Source organism: Populus alba, chromosome 12 (assembly GCF_005239225.2).
Source record: "Populus alba chromosome 12, ASM523922v2, whole genome shotgun sequence".
Taxonomy (NCBI): Eukaryota; Viridiplantae; Streptophyta; class Magnoliopsida; order Malpighiales; family Salicaceae; genus Populus; species Populus alba.
In genome coordinates, this window is record NC_133295.1 from 15,006,393 (window position 1) to 15,029,418 (window position 23,026).

Genomic DNA, 23,026 nt, shown 5'->3' on the forward strand with positions numbered 1-23,026 from the left:
GAATTTTAGTCCGTACATATACCAAAGCACTTCATTGGAAGTGTATTGTTTGATCGATGCTTGTCAGCCTTCTCAGTTATCTCCATAACTTTCTTTTGGTTTTGAGCATCAATGGCTGCCTTCTTTTGTCACATTGCCTTTTGTATCTGAGCTTCCTCATTCTTGATTTTCTCATGTTTATGTTGCCTTATGCTCTCTAATTCTGCCTGAAAAGTGAACCAAATATAATATTTGTGTCAGCGAGGATCAAATAGCGAAATAAATTATCCACAGAGTCTATTATTTTCTCTATCAATATATCACTAATTACCTCAATCCTCATTTATGGTCTTAGCCTCATGAGATATTTTCATTTTTTCGTCCCATGTTTTGATGTCTGATAACATTCTCTGAGCCCTTTGATTATATATTTAATTCCAGTAAGATAACATCAATCCAATTTCAGTAAACAAAAATATTTAAAACAAGAAGAAGAAGAAAAAGGTTTCATGTGGGTGTTAATTTATTATACTTATTAGCTGATTTTGCTTTTTCTTTGTCTTCCCATGCCTTGATATTTCTCTCATTTAGCACCTTGTTCATTTGTTTAAGAGCTGCAATGAACAGGAAGACAAACAATGAACTATAGTTGCAACTTGCAAGTGTAATATTCAATATAGTTGAATTATAATATATTTTTTTCTCGTATAAAAATGGGGTTCATGAATTACCTTTATGTTAAGTATCAGTTTTATGTAATTACACAACTTTAATTGTAATTAATATAATTTTTCTAGCTACGCAATGACAAGAAGAATAAATCCAAGGGATCGGTGTGGCTATCAAGAACACGTGTATTTTTCTTAACTTTCTAATCTCAAATCTTGAGATTAAATTACCAAGAAAAATTTACTAATTTCTAAAATATATCGTACCGATATGAGATTACATCTTAAAAAAGATGATTTAATGCATGAATGATTAAAAAAAAAATGGTCTCCATCAAGTAGCACAAGTGGGCAAGAGGCCCAGCAATCAGCATGATGTGAATGCAATGTAATTAACATCAAATTTGTATACCTTCACCCATTTCAACTGTCTTCAAGACAAATATGATGCTCAACTTTGCTGATCTTTCGCCAGCCTCAGCCACCTACCTATTTACAGGAAAGGATTTTGGACATAATTTTGAAGCCCGGCCCGGCCCGGCAGATTGATCCAGAACTAGAACCGGGCCGGATTGAAGAAAAAAAAAAAAAAAAAAACCCAGTGTGACCCGGTCAAGACCGGCTTCAAACCCATTGACTTTTTTTTTTTTACTAAAACAACGTCATGTTGATTTTTTTTAAAAAAAATTAACCTGGCTGGCCAGCAATCCGGTCAAAACCTGAAACCCGGGCCTTGAACCAGGCCGACCACTGGACCAGGTCTTAGAAGCTAACCTAATTAAACATTCTGCCACCATATAATAAATATGGTGAATCTTATGGTGTGGCATACTTTTACTGCTCTACTAAATTGGGGATTTATTTGTATTTACAGGAATTGTAAATGGTTAGATATCTAAAGATTCACAGCTTTAATTTGCATCTCTAATGCTGCATAGATCATGAAGTACCTAAAACTTATTTTAGATTTATTGCAAGCATGTGAAATTAAATGTTGAGTCAAACATTGATTATTGACATGTTTATTTTTTCCCTTCCCATCTGTGTAATAAATGAATAAATTTTCACACCGAGGCTTGTAGCTCAGCGATGGCAAAGGGTTTCCTTTGCCTCTGCATCCTGAGTTTAAGCCTCAGCGTGCACGCCTGTCACCCCCGCGGTGCTTTACATGTTCACTGGGTTTGCAGGATGTTCAGTGAACCGTGGGATTAACCATGGTGCGTGTAAGCTGGTCCGGACACCCACGTAAATAAAAAAAAAAAAAATGAATAAATTTTCAATCAAAGAAAGGATAATTCATTTATTTCGATTTTAGAACTTTTGGAATAGGTTCTAAGATTTTAAATCGGAATGAGAACATTGGTAATTTAGTACCATAAGCTCCATTAATATTATTTACTCACAATCTTACATGTACAGATACAAAAACTAGATAAAAATTCAGCTAGTGGAACACATATTTCTTAATGGCTGATAGCACACTGACCACACAGGCCTTATTTATCGTCGTCTTCTACGGGAGCCTGGCGGCCAAGAACTGATAATATAACAAAGGCACCATATAGTATTGTAATCACAGCAGTGAAGTTGACAAGCAAAGCCTCAGGACCATACTTGGCAATTCCAGAGCTCTCTAGGAAAGTAAGCTTCTCCAAACACCCCAAGGCAGCATTGCCAACAGCCAAAATATATACAAAAATCCCAAAAAGCACATGCCAAGGGAGAGACTCACTCCTTATTATTGGAGACCCTCCAGGGTAGAGGAACACAATAAACCCATATATCCACTGCAAATTAATTTCCCGTTTTTAAAATAAAGTCTTAAAATGAAATAAAATAAAGAGTCGGTCTAGCCACTCATCATTTCATCAAGTGTTAATAAATTTAATTAATGTGTTAATTGATTTTGCTTCAGGTGAAATTAATTGTCGAGAAATTTCCATCAACATGCATGCTGGTGAAAGATCGATAGATTAGGGCAAAGAAAGTCACTATAAAAGAAGATAAAAATGGAGTGAAAAGAGTGGCTGCTTACCTGAATACCATAAAGGGAAATGATGGATATGCCAAGCCATGAATGCAAGCTGTATAGGTTGGCAATGTTACTCTCATTATGATTCTTGAATGCAGCAGCAATGCCAACGCTACCAAGTATTATAGCAATGGCATGGAGTCCAAGATGTATTACTTTCTTCACCTCTTTCTTCAAAGGAAGAGATTTGTAACTCATAATGGCTGTGTTCGTGTTTTTTTTTGGGAGGAAAAGAAAGTACGAGTAAGAATATTAGTATAAAAAAGGAAAAGTTTTAGCAATTAGTTGTTGTAAGAATCCAAAAGGGTGTTGAATTACCTTCACCTCCTATGATGATCAAGCCAATTAGCATCAGAACAGGATGAAGCTGTCACAAAAAAAATATATATTTTTTCTTTAAAATAATGTTTCTTTAATTTTTTTAGTATTAAAACAATATATCCTAAATTAGCCTGAATCAACTTGACATTGAGTTTTACATGTGAGTTTAACCATCCATGGTGGAAGGGGTGACCCTTGAGAGTGCAAGGGCCCAGGAGCGTGCTCATTAAGAACACTCCCATGAAACCACGGAAAAGTATGAACTCAGTCTCTTGCTTAGTCAAGCTCAATTGATATAGCCATTTATTTTAATATCCTGTCAGGTTACTTGAAAATTAGCAGTACATGTTTAAATTAACATAGGCTTACATCGTCTTTATCAAAATATTTTTTGCTTCTCACTCGGGTAATTAACAATAATATTTGGAGCATAAAAATTCTAATGACATGTATTTTGAATTTTAATTTTCTAATTTTTTTTTATTAATATTTGTATTCAGATAAATTTACGTATATATCAACTAATTTTACGAGCTCTGAAATTAACAAATATATAAATTTTTAGTAACAAACTCAAATTAATAACTTTTAAAAAATAAATTTAAAATTTTACCAATTAAACTATATTAGTCGGCTTTTAATTTTCTAAATCTTGATTTCTTTTCTCTTCATTTAGCGTATTTAGAGAAAATTCTAAAATTAATTTGAACTTGAGAGATTAAAAATGATAAGCGTCTCTAATTCCAAGAATAAAAAGTAGCAAAAGTAAATTAACTTTTTGTTCTTTTGATTTTTTAGGAAGACGGGTTGTGCCACTCACGAACGGGCACCTCCTCAACCTCTTAATATTAATGTCATTGAAGATATTAATTTGATAGACTTCTAGTAGGGAAATGTCCTTGACTTGTTGGCTTATAGTCATTCAAATGCCATATCAACATCCAACAGAGATAACCGAAAGAAAAAAACAAAAAACCAGTATTCAAAATAACCAATGCTTGCTTAAGGCTATAGAATTGAGGAACAATATTAACTAAAAAAAATTAAATCAATCGAATAGTTTGTTAAATTTATAATTCAAATAATGAGATTAGAATAATTATATAAAAAAATCATAAAGTATAATTCTTAATAAATCTAAAAAATTAAGTTGATTTAAACTAGGTTTACCATCAAATCTATAAAAGAAAAAAAAAATTCTTGAAATAACATTATTTCTGTAAAAAAAAAAAAAACCTTTTCACTTACCTTACTCGAACCAGGAACCAGGACTCAAGTCAGTAAGTTAACGAGTTAGACTCATAAACCAGTCTTTGTAACAGTGATATTGATTAAAAGCAACAGATCATCAAATTCCAAACCAATAGCCTTCTGCCAAGCCTTTAAGAAATGAAACGTTCTTACCAGAAAACCTTAAATTCTGCTGATAAATACAAACCTAATTGATAAGCTCAAACAAAAAAGCTTCTGAACAGTAAAATAAGAAATGACACAATCGAACAAGAAAACCTTAAATCCTGATGATAAACACAAACGTAATTGATAAGCTAAAACAAAAAAAGCTTCTGAACACTACAATGAAGACACAAACACAAAAGAAAATACCCAAGAAAGAATCCATGGAACCAAAGTAGAAAGAAGTAAACATGAGGGAGAGACTTACATTGAAGATGAGACTCTTGTTAGTGGCTTCCCATGCTAAGCCACCTCTATAATATAGATTCCAAACCAGGACCATAACAGCACCAGCAACAGCAAGCGCATGCGCAACAAACGTTAATGGCAGTGCTTCCACCCCTATAGCCATGCTTGAGTCTTCTTCTTCCTCTTCGTCTTCTTCTTCTTCTTCTTCTAAAATCTTAAATCTCGATAGTTCGAAACTGGGAAAAAAGAAAAAGGAAGGATAAAAGTAAGAATGTAAGATAGTCTTTCTCCTTTGATTGTTGACAGTCACTTTTAAATGTTGTTTCCACCAGATATCTCATGCGATTATGACCGTTGGATGGAGATCTTGTTCATGATATGATTGTGCCACGTGAACTTGATTTGTAGGATGAGCTTTATTTATTCAATTCCTCTGGATTCTTTGTATTTTAGTCGCATAAATAATTCCTTATTTTAATTTAATGGGTTCGGAGTTTTTTGGAATATTTTTTTTTATACTGGGTAAATTATACAAATTCCAGTTAAGTTTAAATCAATCATTGAAGTTTAGATTCATGTATTTAAATAATATATATATTTCAGAGCCTCTAATGTTTTAATTCTATCAACATGGTAACGTAATAATTATAAAGTAGAAATAATTTTTTATTTGGAGGTTCATTTAATTTTGGGAAGCACTAGCTAAAATATGCACCTAAATAAGGGAAAAGTTATAAAATTTACTTTGAGGGATTAATGGATATACTAATATCAAGCGCGCAGTCATTTAAAAGCAAACACTAAAAATAAATCCAAAACTTGTATATTAAAAACTAAGTTGTAAGTTTTTATATTGTAAGAAATTATATATTAAGAATAAGAAATATTATTTTTTTAAAAAAACTATCATTAAATTTAAGAAAAAAGTTAACATTCTAGCTAGGAGAGTCATGACCTTCGTCTTCATGAAAAATGGATATGTTTTGACCTAATTAAAACCGAAAACTTGTCTACTTATAAATGTTTGAAAATAACGGTACTGATGCTTGTTTATCCACGACGATGAATGGCCAATGGAGCACCCCTGCATCCATCGATTACTCTTTTTAGCTGCTTGATTTTGATGGGTATTTATGATCGAAATGCAAGCAGACATGATCTGTTGCTAAGAGGTCTTTATAGCATATTTTGTCAAAGATTTAGACAGAGAGATATAAAGTAAGTCCTTTTATATATGAGCTGGTCATGGGTGACATTAAGTTGAAGTTAGGACCTTATAATATCAATGATTCCGTTCAATTACGAGACATCTTGTCGAGGTTAGAGATAACTACTTTTTTCACCCGCTTTAATCTTAAAATTGAATATCCATGCTCCAATAAACTATTTTACATTATTATTATTATTATTATTAATCTCGAGTTAATAAATAAAACTTATTCAATTAATTTAATAGGTCTAAAAATAATTTGGATGACAGAAAAAATGTTTTGGAGCTTTTAAAAAAACTATAAATTGTAAATATCATTACATAATGATATTATAATAAAAATAGATATATGTAGAATTGAGTACCAATCAAATAATACGATATTTGTTTGAGACTAAGATAATCTCTTATAAAGAAAACCAAAATAAATTATATAAAAAAAAAAATCAATTCAAAATCAATCAAAAGAAAAAAAAAATGAAAGCTGGAATTTTTATTAAAAAAATAAAATTGTTTGGCATTATTATTAAAACAAATCTAATAGGTCAACTTTAAACTTCCCAACCTAACTTTTTACCTAGTTTGAATTTAAAATTAACATGAATGATAGTTGACACTACATGATCTAATTGATTTGAATGTACTAATAAAAGTGTGGTTTTGTTTTTTTTAGAAAATTTAAGATAATATTTGTTTTTTTAATTTTAAAATAATAATATATTGAATAGATCTAAGCTTTGCTTCTTAACTTGCAAGACACTCAATCCAGGTTATAGACTCCACTGGTTTTTTTTTAATTAACTATTATTTATTTAATGAAATGATAATAAAAATAGATGTTTTTAAAAATTAAATATAAACTAATTATCGATATATTTATTTAAGAATATTATTTAAGAATATTATAACTTTATAGAAAAAACTAAAATAAATTATGACAATTATTTCAAAATTAATAAAATGTTAATGGATAAAATTATAAAAAAAATATTAAAAAGTAGAATTTAAAAATAAATAAAGGAAAAGGAAAGTTTGGAAAATAACAGTGAAGCACCATAATAAAGATTTTTTCTAGCAGAGTAATATTTATGAGTTACAGGCAGCTTATGAAGGATGCACTGACTTGATCAATGCTCCAACTTGTCAATGTAAAGACCATTTGTCAATTGTAATTGTTCTTATCATGCTAGATAACATAGTATTATGTGTTTTAGAATGCTTTTTTTTTTTTTAAAATCAAACTTTGCTTTATAAAATGGTTTGATAAAAATAAAACTCAATGAAATCCACCTCAAGACAGAACCAGACAACATTTCGAAAAAAGTTACTTGATTAACAAAAGCGTTTAAATCTATATTAAGAAATACTTTAAAAAAAAAGTATAATTAGATGTTTTTGAAGTTTATGAGAACATGAATAAGAGTAATTAAATGTATAATATCTATTTAAATCTCAAATTTTCTGAATTAACTACCTAAGTGGAGCTGAATTTAACAAATATAATAATATTAATAAACACCTTTTCATATGTAATTCCTTCCCCTCACTAACTTTTTTTTTCTCATCTGTTCGTTTTCCACATTAAAAATAGAGAATCGACTAGTGGGATGGGATCTTGGGTCAATGGTGTGGTAAGCCCATGTAGCTAGAGACTATTTAGATGAGCAGTTAAAAGCCCTAATGAAAGGGCGTGGAGAGAAGGCTCGCCCAGAAAACCCTACAGCTTCCAAAATTCAAAGAACCAAGCCCATGGGCCCTCTCTTCTTTTACTCTTGTTCACGTCTAAAGTTAATTTCCTTCAAGAGAATACCTTGCATAGACTACGATCAAGAATAGTCTATACAAAACAGAGCCTTCATTAGATTCATTCTCAAAAGAAAATTTAATGTAAATCCATGTCTATAAGATCCAGATTTCTGTTCTTCTTGTAGTCTACACCTGTTTTAATCTCTTTAATAACAATTTTGTATCATTAAGTTGCAATCTTGCTTGCTAAAAAAGAGTCATACTAAGATGGATGAAGATAGCAGCTAAGGACTTAAAGGCTCTTTATCCTCTCTTATTTATAAAATTGACCAATTTCTCACAGCTAAACAAGACTTCTCGTTAGCAAAAGGAACAGCACTACCGATCCACTGCCCCTGTTAATTTAGCCTTCCAAAAGTAAAAACTATATCATAAATATGGGCTAGGTTGACTTTTCTTTAAATATTACTTTAGTAAACATAAGGAAGCATAATAATGAAATCATCTGTGATTTGGTTTAAAATTCAAGTTAGTAAATGCTTAAAATATTAAAGCTAAAATATCAATAAAAATAATATCATTTTAATTTTTAAAATTAAAATATTTTTTATTTTAAAAAAAATAATTTAAATTAAACAAAGTTTTAATATGTCTATCGAGTTGTAAGTTAATTAATATGTCAGGTCAATTATATTAAATTGAGTCAATTCCACACTAAAAATAGATAACTAAATCTTAAATTAATTTAACAATAATCTATCCACCAGTCTAGTTAAAGTTTAATAGCTTAACACTTTGTTGTGGAATGCATAAATAAAAAAAGATATGAATCAAGGCATTGCATGACGTTGCAAATTCCCTGGAATTAAGATTTGTTTGTTTGTTTTTTTTTTTTTTCAATTGTTACATATATCAGCAAAGCCATTAGCAAGACCATACGTGGAACCACAATATGTAGCGAAAAAAATGAAGCATATTTCCAAATTTTTTCTCATGAACTACCTGAATTCTGATTGATCCGTTGAAAGTGACGAGTAGAGGGAAGCAAGTTATAGGGTCTTTTGGAAGTTTAATAATAGTTTTTTAAATATTATTTTATTTATAAATATATTTATAATTTTTGTAAAATAGTTTTACTTTAACATTTTAACATATCAAAATGATTTAAAATGATAAAAAAGTTATTTTAAAGCTATAAAGAAATTAATTTTTTTTTTAAATACAGTTAAATTGCAATGTTAAACAAGCCTTAGTAGCATCTAGTTTACAGTACGTGTCAAATACTCACACTATTATTAATATTGGTATTATCCGCCATTCTTGATGACAAAACTAAATAGCACAGATATCATATATGGTTCTATCTGTTGACAAATCTTAGAGTGCTTCTCCTATTTATGCATGTATACACTGTATATTATACAATTATGATATTAATGAGTCGTTTTCTTGACTAAGTATGCTAGGAAAGGTCTACTTTACTAACTTATAACGACATGAAAAGGAAAGGAAAGGAAAGGAAATCATCTTCCTAACACACCAACTACATATATAGGGATCATCAATCGAATACCTTAAGTTTTTTTTCCCTTTCATTTCAATTAGATTTCAAAAGTTTCATAAGATTCTGTAACGAGTCTTCTTTTTCATATAATTCTAACAGTGATTCTATCAAATCCCATCATTTTCCCATAAAAATGATGCCTTTGTTTAGGTTAGACTAATGAAAAATGTGCTCAGAGCTTAGGCATAAAAAATAATTGAGAAATTTTGAGTACTTAAAAGAGACTCAATCGAAACGAAATTCTTTTGGGAACTCAGTTGAAATTTAAGTTATTATTTATGGGACAAATATGAGGTTGACCCTAAGTTAATCATTGTGTCTGAGCAGAAGCACAAGCTCCATCCATTTCGATCTACTACTAGTACAAGAAAATTTGTGCGTGGAACAGACAAAAAGAGAGCACATGTAGCCAAATGGTTCCACTCGTTCACAAAGCAACTTAGGGTATTGACGTGGTGACTCACCGATTTACGACTCACTCAGGTACTGTTTTTTTCAAAACCACTTCATTTTAAGATTTCTATAAAGTTTTGGGTTTACCGGATCAACTCACAAAACACATAATCTACGTCTTAAGCCAAGTCAACCCTCAATTTGGGTTCTATAACTATGCGAAGAAGGCACCAAACAATTAATGGGGCAGCAGCTTTGTGTCGTTGCAGTCTGGGACATGATATTACGATAAGAAATGAATCGACCTTTCTGGGACAGCTTTGTTGTAGCTCGCTAATAAGAAACTGTTTGGCAACTGGCTAGCCGGCCACCGGTGTTAAAAAGATATTTTTTTATTATTATTATCTAAATCCATGGCCCCCTTTTTTTTTGTTGCCCGACCATCATCCAAGGGAAAGTACAAAACCCTAATTTTGCCTCTTAACTAACACTTCCGATAATCGTGACCCATATAATATATGTGATCCTATCATAGTTTCAGTTTAGCAATCTCAGTAATGCAAGTATGATTGCAAGGGCCGAATCTAGGTCGTGGCATGGGGGCAAGATTGTATAATTGTTTATTTGGGAAGGCTATTCCATAGTTTTTTTATTTATAAATAAATTAAAAAACAGAGGAGATTTCAAAGTATACTTTAACTTTAGAAGCGAAGGTCCCTCTTAAATAGAAAGAAAGGATTGAAAAAGAAGAAGAAGACGACGAATTCATTTACCTATTTATCCAAACGTCTCCTCCAAGCCTGCATAAGAAAAAGGTTGTTCACACATATTCAAAACTCCTAGTCTCATGATCATTTAAAATCTGGACATACACACTAAACTAAGTCCTTATCCAATTGCAAATCTTCACCAACTCCTATCAAGATTAATTGGAAACTTTAGAAAAATTACGACTACGATGCTATGGGGAAAAAAAATCCCATATTCATGGAATAAATGATAATATGCAAAGCTGTAGTGGTGGTCATAAAAAAGATAGTAAATAAGAGCTTACCCAATCTTTTCTTAGTCCACAGCTATAAATTGTAAATCTCACTTTTCTACCTAACAGATTCCATTGCATTAAGATTGTTCCCGTGAAGTAATAGGAACTAAGTCAAACTTTATTTCCTGTACTCTGAGTAACTTTCTTAAAAAGCTCAAGGAGCCACTAATATGACACCAGAGAAGGAGTTCAGTATTGACAAAATTCAGAGACGTGTGTATTGATTGCATAGTACGAAAATTAGTTGCTTCTAGTCAACAAGGTAGGTGCAAGAAATTCTTCGATTGTTACCTTGATCAATGCAGCGCCTTCTCTGGGGCAACCCTTTCTCAAAATCGTTTTCCTCTGACAATTTGATATTCCTATAATAAAATTGATGTTCAGGACAACATTGGTACTTTAACCTAAAACGAAAAGACTATCTGTGTGGTAGAAGACATACCACCGAAAGTGCAGGGTCATCGATAGTGTCATTTAAAGCTTTCTGCACGACAGCACCTCATGCCTTCCTGCATTCAAAAGAAAACTTTTGCTAGGGTACCTCTGTTACAGAAATACCACATGGTCTGATCAAGCCAGGCACATATTCTAGTTTTTTTTGCTCCGTGACTGATTCATTTTCTAATCACGTTTTAGTCATTTTCAGCTCTAATTTCCAAACTTTCTTCTGCATCTAAATTTAAAGGACACCAATAAAAAAAACACCACTACTCACTGCAGCCCTCTTTGTTGGTTTCTGGTTTCTTCTGGGTTTCACAGTTGAGAAGAAACCAAAGCATAAATTGTTTTGTCCTGCTCATAGCAAAGTCACACTTGTTTCAGAGAAGATCAAGGTTAGAAGTACTGAAAACTGAGTGAGTCTTTTGGTGAAGATTCTCTAAAGAATCTACAATAAGGTCAAAACATGTTCAAGTCATGGAGGAACGTGAAGAAAAAGATCAAAGCTACATTCAAACTGCAATTTCAGGCAACTCAGGTACTAATCTAACAGATACTAAGTATTCCCTGTTACTGATTCGAAATGGGTTTGTTTATCTGGAATCAATAATTACATTGTGAGTGTATGATAAGGTGTGTGGTGATATAATGAAGGCAATGTGATTGAGCAATTCAGGTTACTAACAAAACTCTTACCTTATTTCGCGTCTCCATTTTAGGTGCCACGCCAAAAGAAACCTGCCTTGATAATATCCTTGGTGCCAGAGGATGTTGGAAAGACAACATTCAAACTAGAGAAAGCTGCAGTTCAGGATGGAATCTGTTCATGGGACAATCCAGTTTATGTGACAGTGATACTCATCAAGGAGCCAAAATCAGGAAAGCTGCATGAGAAAATATACCATTTCATTGTTTCAAGCGTACGTTATACTCACGGTTAAAATCTTTACTGATTTTCTAAGGTATAGTGTTTTGTGTACGCATGTGTTTGTTTACTGATTCCTATGAATTCCTGCAGGGATCATCCAAATCAGGTTATCTGGGAGAAGCTTCGATTGACTTTGCAGATTTTGCTGATGAAACTGAACCATTGTCTGTCTCCCTGCCCCTTAAATTTGCCAACTCTGGTGCAGTTCTACATGTTTGTTCTCTCTCTCTCTCTCTCTCTCTCTCACACACACACACCTGTAATTCTCTTGATTTGACCCTTTTCCTATGTTTGATTCACTCCTAGAGCTAGAGCAATGTTTATTTTCAAAAAGTAAATAAGACCATGTTATTTCGTTATCAAAAACCTTCCATTGTTTCTCATGTATCAAGTAATTTTTGAAGCAGGTGACCATTCAGAAGATGCATGGAGATTTTGATCCAAGGTGAACACGAGCATTAACAATTCATTTATGCATTTATTTCTCTTTTTTCTTTCATTTAACTTTCTAGTCTAAAGTTTTGTTTTTCCCATCTCCTCTGCTGCTAATTTACTTACTGGACTTTGTAATCGCAGAAAAATTGATGACAATGAAGATCCCATACTGTCTAAAGACAGAAGCTTGAAGAACCAGCTGAGCAATGGCTACACGGACAAAAACGATGAAAGTTTTACTGAAGTAAGGTCTAAATTATCTATTTTGTTTTAACACAGTTCAGGAAGGGCTGGACTGAACAACTTCTTTTTGTCAAATCTTAGAGATAGATGTGCTGTTGTTCAAGGTTATAATTGATCTATTCCTTGACAAATCTCACAGGACCAGGACCCGGACATTGTTTTATCTGAACAAGACAGCAGCTTCAGAACATCCATTGGAGGAAATTCTAGCTTCAAATCAACACTCAGACAAGATTCAATGCCTCCAAAGGGAGCAGTTGATGGCATCACACCGAAAAACCACTTGCATTGTAGGACAAGCACTGATTGGTCACTGGGTTCAGTGTCAGACGGAAGGTTAGTTGACTCAACAAACAGCCCTGAAGAGAACCTTCCAAGCGAATTACAAGAAACCTCAGATGAATCCATTGAAAAACTGAAAAGTGAATTATCTAATCTAATGAGGCAGTCAGAATTATCAGAACTGGAATTACAGACTCTTCGGAAACAGATTACAAAGGAGAGCAGAAGGGGGCAGGATTTGTCAAGACATGTTAAGGAACTTGAAGAGGAGAGAGATGCACTCAAAACAGAATCAGAACTGGAATTACAGTCTCTTCGGAAACAGATTACAAAGGAGAGCAGAAGGGGGCGGGATTTGTCAAGACATGTTAAGGAACTTGAAGAGGAGAGAGATGCACTCAAAACAGAATGTGAACAACTCAAGTGCTCAAATGAAGGAGAATCCCTGAATCAATTGCGAGCTGAGAATGAGGATTCTAGGGTTCAGCTAGAAGAAGTCAGGCGAGAACTTAGTCATCAAAAGGAATTGAACACCAATCTTAAGTCGCAACTCCAGAAAACACAAGATTCAAATGCTGAGTTGATTCTTGCTGTGGGAGACCTTGATGGAATGCTGGATCAAAAAAATGTGGAAATATCTTCTCTGTCTAGCAAGCTTGATGAGGTTCAGGAGAAAAATTGCAAATGCAGCAAGAAAGAGGACACAGATCAACAAGCAGTGCTTGCACTGGAAGAAAAGACTAGGGAAGATAATGAATTATGTCTACTGAAGCAAAGGGTGATAGACCTATCTGATGAAATTGATGTCTACAGGGAAACTAGAGAAAAGCTGGAGAATTATATCGAACAACTCACACAAGACTGTGAAGATCTAAAGAGAGAAAACCATGATATCTCTTCCAAGTTAGAGCAGGGCAAGCTACAAGAACACAAAACCTCAGAATGTTCAGCTACTATTAAAGAACTTGAATCACAGGTACAAAGATTAGAGGAAAAATTGAAGACGCAGACAAAAGAATTCTCAGAATCTTTGCTTTCCATCAACGAACTGGAATGTCAGGTCAAAGGGTTGGAGAAAGAACTGGAAAAACAGGCACAAGGATACGAAAATGACCTCGATGCCATGACACATGCCAGAATTGAGCAGGAACAGAGAGCTATCCGTGCAGAAGAGGCCTTGAGGAAGACAAGGTGGAAAAATGCTGTTACAGTAGAGCAGCTACAGGAGGAATTCAGAAAACTTTCAGTGGAAATGGCAGGAAAGTTTGATGAGAATGAGAAGCTGACAATGGAATCAGTATTTGAAGCAAACGAGCTCCAAATACAGAATAGAGTTCTAGAAGAGAATCTTAAGAAATCTAACGAAGAGCTTGCAATGATGACGGGCCAGAACAGAGTAAAAATGGAAGAATTGTCAATGCAACTAGATTTGAAAACAAAACATATGGAGCAGATGTCAGTGGAACTAGAATATGCTTCCAACAAACTGAAGCATGGAGGAGAAATGCAAGAGGCTTTTCTAGCGGAAGTTCGAATGCTGAAAAGTGAGATAGAGACCCTAAGAAAAGAGAAGAATGACATCTCTGAACTGGAAAAAGAAGTGAAATTAAGAGATGAAACTGAAAAATTGAAGACATCGTCTGAAGAAACAAAGATACTAACAGAAATACAGAAAAGTGAAAGAGACGAAATAGAAGAAATATTTGCATTGACAAAGAACGAGGCAGAAAACACGAGGCAAGAATTATTCAATTTGAAGTCCTTAAAGGATGAAAAGGAGGCAATGATCAAGAACCTTTCATTGGAACTTCAAAGCCTCAGAGATCTGCAGATTGAGCTAAAAAATAGCCTGTCCGCAGAAGAACAGGAGAAAGAAAAACTTCAGCAACAAGTACTCGAATTAAAAGGTAAGCTGCAGAAGAAGGAACAGGAAAATACTAGTTTCATGAAGAAACTCACATTTTCAGATGAAAAGAACTCGGTGCCAATGGATGACAGAATGCAGATCAAATGTGCTGCAACTAATACTGCAAATGTCAATGATTTCCAAAAAAGAAATATTGGGGAAGACTTGCTGAATTCTGAGATGCACACTGCAGGAAGCAAGGGTATTGAAAGGTACAATTTCAAGTTCTTGTTTATAATGATTATTGTACTTTCTCATATATCTACAACCTTTTTCTGAGTAATTGATTTCCAACATGGAGATAAATCGAAGCATGCATTGTGCATCCAGATATGTTTTAGCTCGTGATCATAGTTGTCACTGAAATTAGTTTCATTCTTCAATATTTGTTATGACAGAGAAGCAAAAACTTGCTGGAAGGAAGAACTGAGAGTTGGCACTTTCCACTCAATGGATGAGGGTTACCTGATTGAACTGTTGACAGAAATGGCACAGCTAAAAGAAAGGAACAAATGTATGGAAACTGAGTTAAGAGAAATGCAAGAGAGATATTCAGAGATAAGCCTCAAACTTGCAGAAGTAGAAGGTGAAAGGCAACAGCTTGTCATGACTGTACGCAACCTCAAGAATGGTAAGAGGAGCTAGCATTCTATCTCTCTAAGATATCGGATGTCAGACCCAGAAATGAAGCATTAGTAATGCAGCTGCTAAAGCGAGCCTCTGATGAGCAAGATTGTTGCTCGACTACTCTTTATGCATATTGTAAATGGAAGTCTAGAGGTGCTCGAGAAGCAGGTCCAGAGTTCAGAAAGGGACAGATGTTTCCTTAAAAATATAGTAATTACACACTCCTTTGCTTTATACAGATTTTGTGCATTCCTTATTTGTGATGTTCGTGTAGCTAATCTAGTTGAAGTATTGGTGCCTAACCTGAATTGTGGCTGTATTGCAGAAATTAAAAGCATTAGAATTTTAAGATATTCCAATGAGTTTCCAAATTGCAGACATCACTGTCTAGAATTTTAGGTTAAACAATGGAAACAGTTCTATGTTCATGACTTCATTCATACCTTTCACGTTAGTTCTGCCAGTACTGAACGTGTTTTAGAAATCCACTTATATCTAAGATTCTTTGTTTCGTGAATTTGTCGAACTTTGGTGTATGATACAACCATGGACGTGACAATGATATCTATGTTGACCGTGTTGAAAGAAATTAACCTATCATAGCTATGTCCATTAAGGAAAAAAATTAATTGCTTTTTTACAGAACGCAAAGGTTATGATATTCCAATATTATAGAAAGCACAGGAAAGGGTGGCATTGTTACAGGATTTAAAGAAAAGCATAGCATTGGTACAGATGTTTAAGGACCAAAATCTTACTTTATCAACATAAACCCAAAAATCTATACCTTTCTTTCCCTTCAATTTCTCCTGAGCTTTTTGCTCATACGGTGGGCACTTCCATCACTCCAGACCAGCCTAGTTTGGTTTCCGCCATCCATTGCAAAGGATAAAGTCTACATTTGATGAAGCTTCTTATTATGATGACAATTTAATACAGAAAAATGTCTCATACAAAAGGGTTCACATACCATACCTGTTTTGATCTCTTATCCTTGGGTGTCCATGTTGGAGTTAGGGATGCGGAAGTTCTTCCCTTCTGGGATGAACTTGACAATTGAATAGGTTGTTTCTGCTTCTTCTGCTCATATACTTTTCTAGCAGTGCTTCCTCCCTGGTACTTGAAAAAATCAAGAATAGACAGGCTTCTTCTCTCAGTAGCCTTTGATATATTTCCTGAATTCCAAAAATCTGGAGTACATGTATCAGGTGGAAGGGACTGCTGCCGCAATCTGCTCTTTTCCCTTACTCTGTTAAGAAACTCTATTGTCCAGGGTGAACCTGGTTGTGGATGAGCAGAATGGATGGCTTTGGAAAGTGGTGTTCCACTTCCACCGCAATGTGATATCTCCTCTTCAAATGGAAACCTAGTGGATTTTCCTGCAGCTCTCAGTGTAAAAGCCTCTTCTAAGAGATTTTTCCTGGGTTTTACAGGCACTTTTTCATGCTTATCATCCATAATTGGATCACCACGATTTTTTGGTAACCTTTGTCTATCATTTTCTATAGGGGTCCATAAATCTGGACAAGAGTTTTTCTCAGCAGCCGTTGGATTATTAGGGTGACTATTCTTACCAAATGACAGTCGTCTTGCAGCTTTCGACTTTCTTGCAGAATCTTGTTCGATATCAGGCATCCAAGGTGAAAAATATGTAGAGTTAGCAATAGAAGCAACGTCTTTCTCCAACGAGACGGGATCATCAGTGAGGTCTATGACTTCACCTCTAAAGTACTCATGCAGGTTGTTAGCGTTAGATTTACAGGGATTGCCACTGTCTAACTTCAGCTCCTTCTTAATATTTATTTCGGATGCCCGATTTTGACCCAGAAAGATATCGTTCAGTGGTAACCTGGGCTGTCTTATGTCATCCCGAATCAGAGGATCTTTGAAGTTTCCAGAATAAAGTCGTTTCATGGGAGTAGGAAAATCCATCACCGGAGCAATATCCGGTACCTGCTTTTGACCAAACAAATCTTTCAAAGATGAACTAGGTTGCTTCAACTCACCAAGCATCTCGGGATCTGTTGAAGTCCAACAATCATATTGCTTAAACACTCCAGGATCCAGCATGCCATCAGTGAATTGGTTCAGTGATTCAGATTTCCACATGTCATCCACTTGAATGTCAATTTTTTGAAGGCTATTTATGCATTTTCTTCGTTTTCTTTCAGAATCAATATGAAAATGAAGTTTATCTGAGTCAGGACAAGAAGATGCAGAGGAGGAACAGTCTGTCATTATGGATCTAGAATCCTCCCGCTCACCATATTTGCACAAAGCACTAAATAGAGCAACACTTTCAACTGGAACATGACACTGTTGGACTGCAAGGATCCTGCGTTCATGTGACCATTCAAGAAACTCAATAAGCATGCCTCCAGAAGACAGAATTGCATGTGCTGTCAGTGGATTAATTGATGGAAATTTGGTAAGGAAGGATTCTGCAAGAGTTTCTGATTCAGGCATTTTAGGATATCTGCCCCTGGAAGACTTAGCGGCATACAAAATACTATTTAATATAATTTCATCGGTCAATTCAGCTGAATAGGAAGAAAAGAGCTGTAGGTCAATTCCCAGGCTTGCTGCAGCTGCGTAGAGTCCATCAGAGAATTCCATTACAGTAGAGAGGAATCTGGTTTCTCCCTCAAAGACCTGCAGAAAATGTAATATGAAAGGTAAGAAACAAAGTTCCAAAATAGCAAATTATTCATGAAGGAGAGGTAATTGAGAAGAATATCCTAAAGAAGAAACCTTCATATATCAGTCAACTGTATTACTGGCCAAAGTAAAATACTAATACATGCACAATATAATCTATACACCAACGGATTTAAATTTTTTCCAAAATCCCTTGCAAGAAAAGATAAAAATTGCGTAACATATGCACATAATTAATGTCAAGAAAGTAATATCTGATGAAGCTAACCTATCAAAATGATCATAATTTAATGTACACCACTAAGATGCCATTAATTATGAATATTCTGGAGAAAATGCTTTCAGAGTTCCTGATAGACATTTTTGTGCTACGACAAAAGTTAATGTTTCCTACTGCTTGGAAGAAAACCTGCACGTACAGTGATTCTGTAATTCAACAATTATATGATAGACCCTATCCAGCATAGTATTGTATTCAACCCAGAGCTTTGTCATTCATAAGTGGATTGCTGCTTCACCATGCTACAAGAACTCCAGAAAAATGCACAAGTTTCATTCTTCTAAAGACTGGACTACTCTACAAAGAACTGGAGTAGAAACAAAACAAAGGAAAATATGTGAATTATAACATCATAATATACAGGAATTACCAGAATGCAGCCACTGAAAGCGAAACTCAGCAATGTCAAAACATTTGCAGCAATATTCTCAATGCACAGAGGCAAGCATGAAGAAACTTCATCTGCAGCAGTTGTTTTCTTTCCAATATTTCCACAATCATACCACACTAAGCAAATGGAAGAACTAATAATCACGTCAACAGGCAGATTCAAGTCACGCTCCACAACTTGTGCTCCTTCTTTCTCCATCGCGAGAATTCTTTGGTATGTACTTCTTCTGGATACTATCATTTCCTTGTCAAAATTTTGAGTATTCACAATAATGACGATGTCAGGGACATAAATCATGTCCCCCTGAATCTTCTCAGTTTTTGTTGCATAGGGTGCATAAGGAACTTGCAAAGGGATGCTGCAAGCTTCAGCTTTATCTGCAGCTTCTGAAGATGTCATATTAAACTTGTCCTCAATAGGTGCAAGATTTAGCAGTTCCTCCGATTTCTGGTCGTTGATATTCTCATTCATACCAGGAACTGAATGAGATTTGCTTCCCTAGGATGAACGTAATGCTAGGTTAGTGATATTTAGTAGTAGAATTATGTTTGCAGAATAAGTTAACATTGTAATTGAGAATATAATTTGCAAAAACATCATTAGGAAGAGAGAGGCAGTTTATGGGAGGAGATAAATCTCAGTAGAATGTCAGTATGATAAATCCCAGGAGATAAATAATCTTATATCTACCTTAATTCTGTTCACACTCAAAGAAAAAACCTGTTACTGCAATGATTAAGGAAAAAAAGAAAATTTCTTCATATAGTAAGAAGGCAACAGGCCCAGACTGGAAGATTTATTTGACTTACTTAAGAAATTTACCTTGGGAAATGAAGCCCTAGTATCAGGAATCTTGACTGTAGATTCATTTTTTCCCCTAGCAGTAGCTTTCCCAGGATTCAAGAAGTAATCAAGATCATTGAATTGCGACATAGAATTGAACAACAATGAAGCCTTCCTGGCATTCTCTCCAATTAATGTTTCTCTATTTCCTGTTTCTTGACCTCTATCCAAAGACTCACTTGAAGCACCTTCCACAAGTCCACTGTTGGGAGTTTCAGAAATCACATTCAACAGTTCCTTATGTTCTTCCATTTGTGCCCCACTCAAACCATTATCAGAGAAAACAAGGTCAATCACCAACTTTCCACCATCAAAGGATTCCCTATCAAAATCAATGTTGTGTGAATCCAACTCCTCCAACATTTTTTGATATATGGATGAATTTTTACCGATGTAATTATCCTCCTCCAAGAGATGCCAATCCAAATAAATCCCATGGGATGCAGATAGGGGTTGTGGCTTGAGTTCAGCTAGTTTTTCCTCCATAATGGCATAGATCGAACTTACCTTGTCAGGATCAGAAAAAATAGGTATAGGCAGAGATTTGAATGTGTCATCTTCCAGTGTTAGTTCACAACTAACAATCAATTCATCAAAATTCTTAAAATTCATATCTTCTCTGAACATCGAGTCACATGTTTGTGGTTCATCTGTTGATTGCATTTCAAAGAAGACTTCGTAAAGTTGAGATGAATCCGTCTCAAGGAATTTGAATTCCTGAAAAATAACTGGGTTCATTGGTGAAAGACAATCTGCAGAGTCTTCACGACCCTGTGGAATTTCCACCATGCTTATAATGTCCATTCCCAGGGATGTATCTAGAGAAGCCAGCTCAGGTTCAAGGCATTGCTTTTCTGGACAATGCTTTGAAAGAAATTCTAAGATATCAAACTGCATCGAACCCAATAGCTCTTTTCCGTCAATATGCAGGATATTTTCTTGACCCCATGTGGACTCAACATGCTCAAGAAATAAAAGCAACTCATCTTCCATGGATGGGTTTGTGAAAGTTCGAAGACTCATCTCTTCAACTTCTAAAAGAGGGAATGCGTTATGATGAAAGTGTGCTTGCTCCTGAACAGAACCATCATATTCCAGCGCACAAGCTTTTTCATCCATGTCAAACTCTAAAGTGACATCTTCAACTGAATAAACCGATTCTTGAACTTTGTCAGGATATTGCATTTCAATCTCAGGCCTGAGCAGATCCTGCAAGTGTAGAAAAAATCAACAAATAAATAAAACCACAATATGATTTATGAATGCCATAATCATAAAAACCTGAGCAAAATCTTAGTACATATAACTAAGTAAAAAACGTCTAGACCAGACAACTTTGAGCAGCAAAATCTTTGTCTAAACATCGGACGATAAGGGTAAGCAATGAAAAGCAAGTTATCGTAGTACATATAACTAAGTAAAAAATTATAACCAACTTTCCAAAACTGAAGTGAATGAAACAACTCATTAGTATTTGTTCATTTCCTTCCGAAAAAACGAACAAACAAACAAAGGTAAATGAGTGAAAAAGGTGACTGCAATCAGCACATCATATTCATTCCATACATTCATTACTGTATTACACCATTTTCCAGAATGGATCAGATAAGAGAAACAACGAGACCATCACTTGATGAATTTGAACTAGTCACCATAAAATACTTCTTATATTTCCAACCAAATCTTTTAAACCAAATAATATATATATATATATATATATATATATATATATATATATATATATATCCCAAAATTACAAGAAAAATGGCACAAAAGAGTCAACAATATTTTAAGAAACAGAATTGTGCCAAAGATTTAAATATTCCAATCCTCATGGAGTCACTTACCCTTTATCACTTTACATAACACAGCTGGTTCTAAGGAGACTAGTGCAAAATCACATGCAAGCACATTATACAAAGACTGTGAGTTATATAGCATGGCTCAGACACTTACCAAATCATTCTCAATCTCAGAAACTTCAGAGAGGAGTTGCATCCCTTCGTCAGAGAAGCACACATTCTCCTTCAAAAGCACACAAAACACAGCACATAAGCACAAAATCTCCTGGCACGTGCACAAGGAAAATGTATCTATACCCGCATATCTAACTAACTCTGTAAAATATTCAACTTTACCAAGAATGTATCAAGCTCTGGTGCTTCCAATTGTATAACTTCAAGCCTCTCCGAATGTTTATTGTTCCCATTATCTTTCTGCAAGACCAAATGTCCTTTATACATCAGACAAATCAAACCAAATTAATTTAAAAAGTTCAAACAGAATTCCTATTTCACTCGTTTCGAAACTCAACCTCTTGAGCTGAATCAGTTCCAAAACCTCTCTCTATCTCCTCTTCCTTCTGCAAATTGAACGCCAACTGTGAATATCACATTAGGTAAATACAAATGTAATCTAAAATCACTGTTTCACCTTGAAATCATTTTAAAAAACAGCGCAAAATAAGCCAAATTTAACATCATCAATTAAAAAAAGGCTAAAAACAGAGGCTGTTAATTCAAAACAATGATAATTTAGTTCTCTTCCATTTCCAACTCTATGTTTTTTAACTTGATCGAAGCATAGTAAAAAAAAAAAATTAATAAAAAAGAACTGAAATAAAATTAAATTAAACTATAACTGAAATAAAATTAAATTAAATTATAACTTAATATAATTTTTTCTAAATACTGATTGAAAAATAGAAGAAGAAAAAATATATTAAGGGAGAAAACAGAAACGAAACAAGAAAAAATGATGTAAAATATAAAGGCTCCAGTTTCGATAAAAAAAAAATCCACGAATTTGAAATTTATCAAATAAATTAAGGAAAACGCATCATAATCGAAGAAATTAAACACCAAAAAAAAAACTAAAATAAACACGATATTTTGGAAATAGACCTGATGAAATCGATCAGGTAAGAAATCACGAAAATCAAAGTCGATGAAATGAGGAAGGACCGAGAAGATGAATTTGGAGAGAGCAGAATCGATAGGAGGTCTTTCGATCGGGAGAGAGATCGTTTCAAGAGGATGGAAGAAGCGAAGGAGACGATGCAGTTCTTGCTCCGGAGGAGGAGGAGGAGCTAAGTGAGGGACTGGAAGATTTAGGAAGCTGAGGCTATCGACCGGAGAAGAAGAAAAGTAGTCTGTGCTTAGAAATCGAGTTCGCATTTTGTTTCGATACAGAGAGAGAAGGAGAGGTAACGGACTACAACTTTTTCGAAGCTGAAATTGAAATTGGCGCCTGAGTATTTAAATTCTCCCTCGGGATTGTATGTATGGGCTTTGCTATCCTCCTACTAAAAATGGGGCCATATAAGAGGTGGGTGGATTAAATCTCGTTTATTTACTAGAAAATAATTTTTTTAAAAAAATAAATTTTAAAAAA

The 23,026-nt window shown here is 34.3% G+C and overlaps 3 protein-coding genes and 1 long non-coding RNA gene across 4 annotated transcripts; 1 reads left to right on the top strand and 3 right to left on the bottom strand.

Moving 5' to 3' along the window:
• Positions 1-2,010: 2,010 nt before the first annotated feature.
• LOC118060508 (transmembrane ascorbate ferrireductase 1) lies at positions 2,011-4,936 on the bottom strand. Its single transcript, XM_035073734.2, has 4 exons — positions 4,664-4,936; positions 2,998-3,046; positions 2,683-2,882; positions 2,011-2,434 (listed from the first exon to the last, which is right to left on the bottom strand). Exons 1-4 carry the CDS (start codon positions 4,805-4,807, stop codon positions 2,144-2,146), a joined length of 684 nt encoding a protein of 227 aa, XP_034929625.1. The 5' UTR covers positions 4,808-4,936; the 3' UTR covers positions 2,011-2,143.
• A 5,104-nt stretch (positions 4,937-10,040) lies between these two features.
• On the bottom strand, positions 10,041-11,165 carry LOC140956230 (uncharacterized). The gene is made up of 3 exons (XR_012171406.1): positions 11,045-11,165; positions 10,894-10,964; positions 10,041-10,357 (listed from the first exon to the last, which is right to left on the bottom strand). It is a non-coding gene; the product is annotated as an uncharacterized lncRNA (long non-coding RNA).
• On the top strand, positions 11,049-15,940 carry LOC118060506 (uncharacterized). The gene is made up of 7 exons (XM_035073733.2): positions 11,049-11,578; positions 11,760-11,960; positions 12,059-12,181; positions 12,376-12,413; positions 12,545-12,647; positions 12,786-15,046; positions 15,233-15,940. Exons 1-7 carry the CDS (start codon positions 11,507-11,509, stop codon positions 15,477-15,479), a joined length of 3,045 nt encoding a protein of 1,014 aa, XP_034929624.1. The 5' UTR covers positions 11,049-11,506; the 3' UTR covers positions 15,480-15,940.
• A 109-nt stretch (positions 15,941-16,049) lies between these two features.
• LOC118060570 (protein SHORTAGE IN CHIASMATA 1) lies at positions 16,050-22,828 on the bottom strand. Its single transcript, XM_073412821.1, has 8 exons — positions 22,537-22,828; positions 21,948-21,995; positions 21,772-21,849; positions 21,590-21,658; positions 19,613-20,842; positions 18,770-19,288; positions 16,437-18,113; positions 16,050-16,356 (listed from the first exon to the last, which is right to left on the bottom strand). The coding sequence occupies exons 1-8, from the start codon at positions 22,807-22,809 to the stop codon at positions 16,261-16,263; spliced, it is 3,990 nt and encodes a 1,329-aa protein (XP_073268922.1). The 5' UTR covers positions 22,810-22,828; the 3' UTR covers positions 16,050-16,260.
• Between the last annotated feature and the right edge of the window lie 198 nt (positions 22,829-23,026).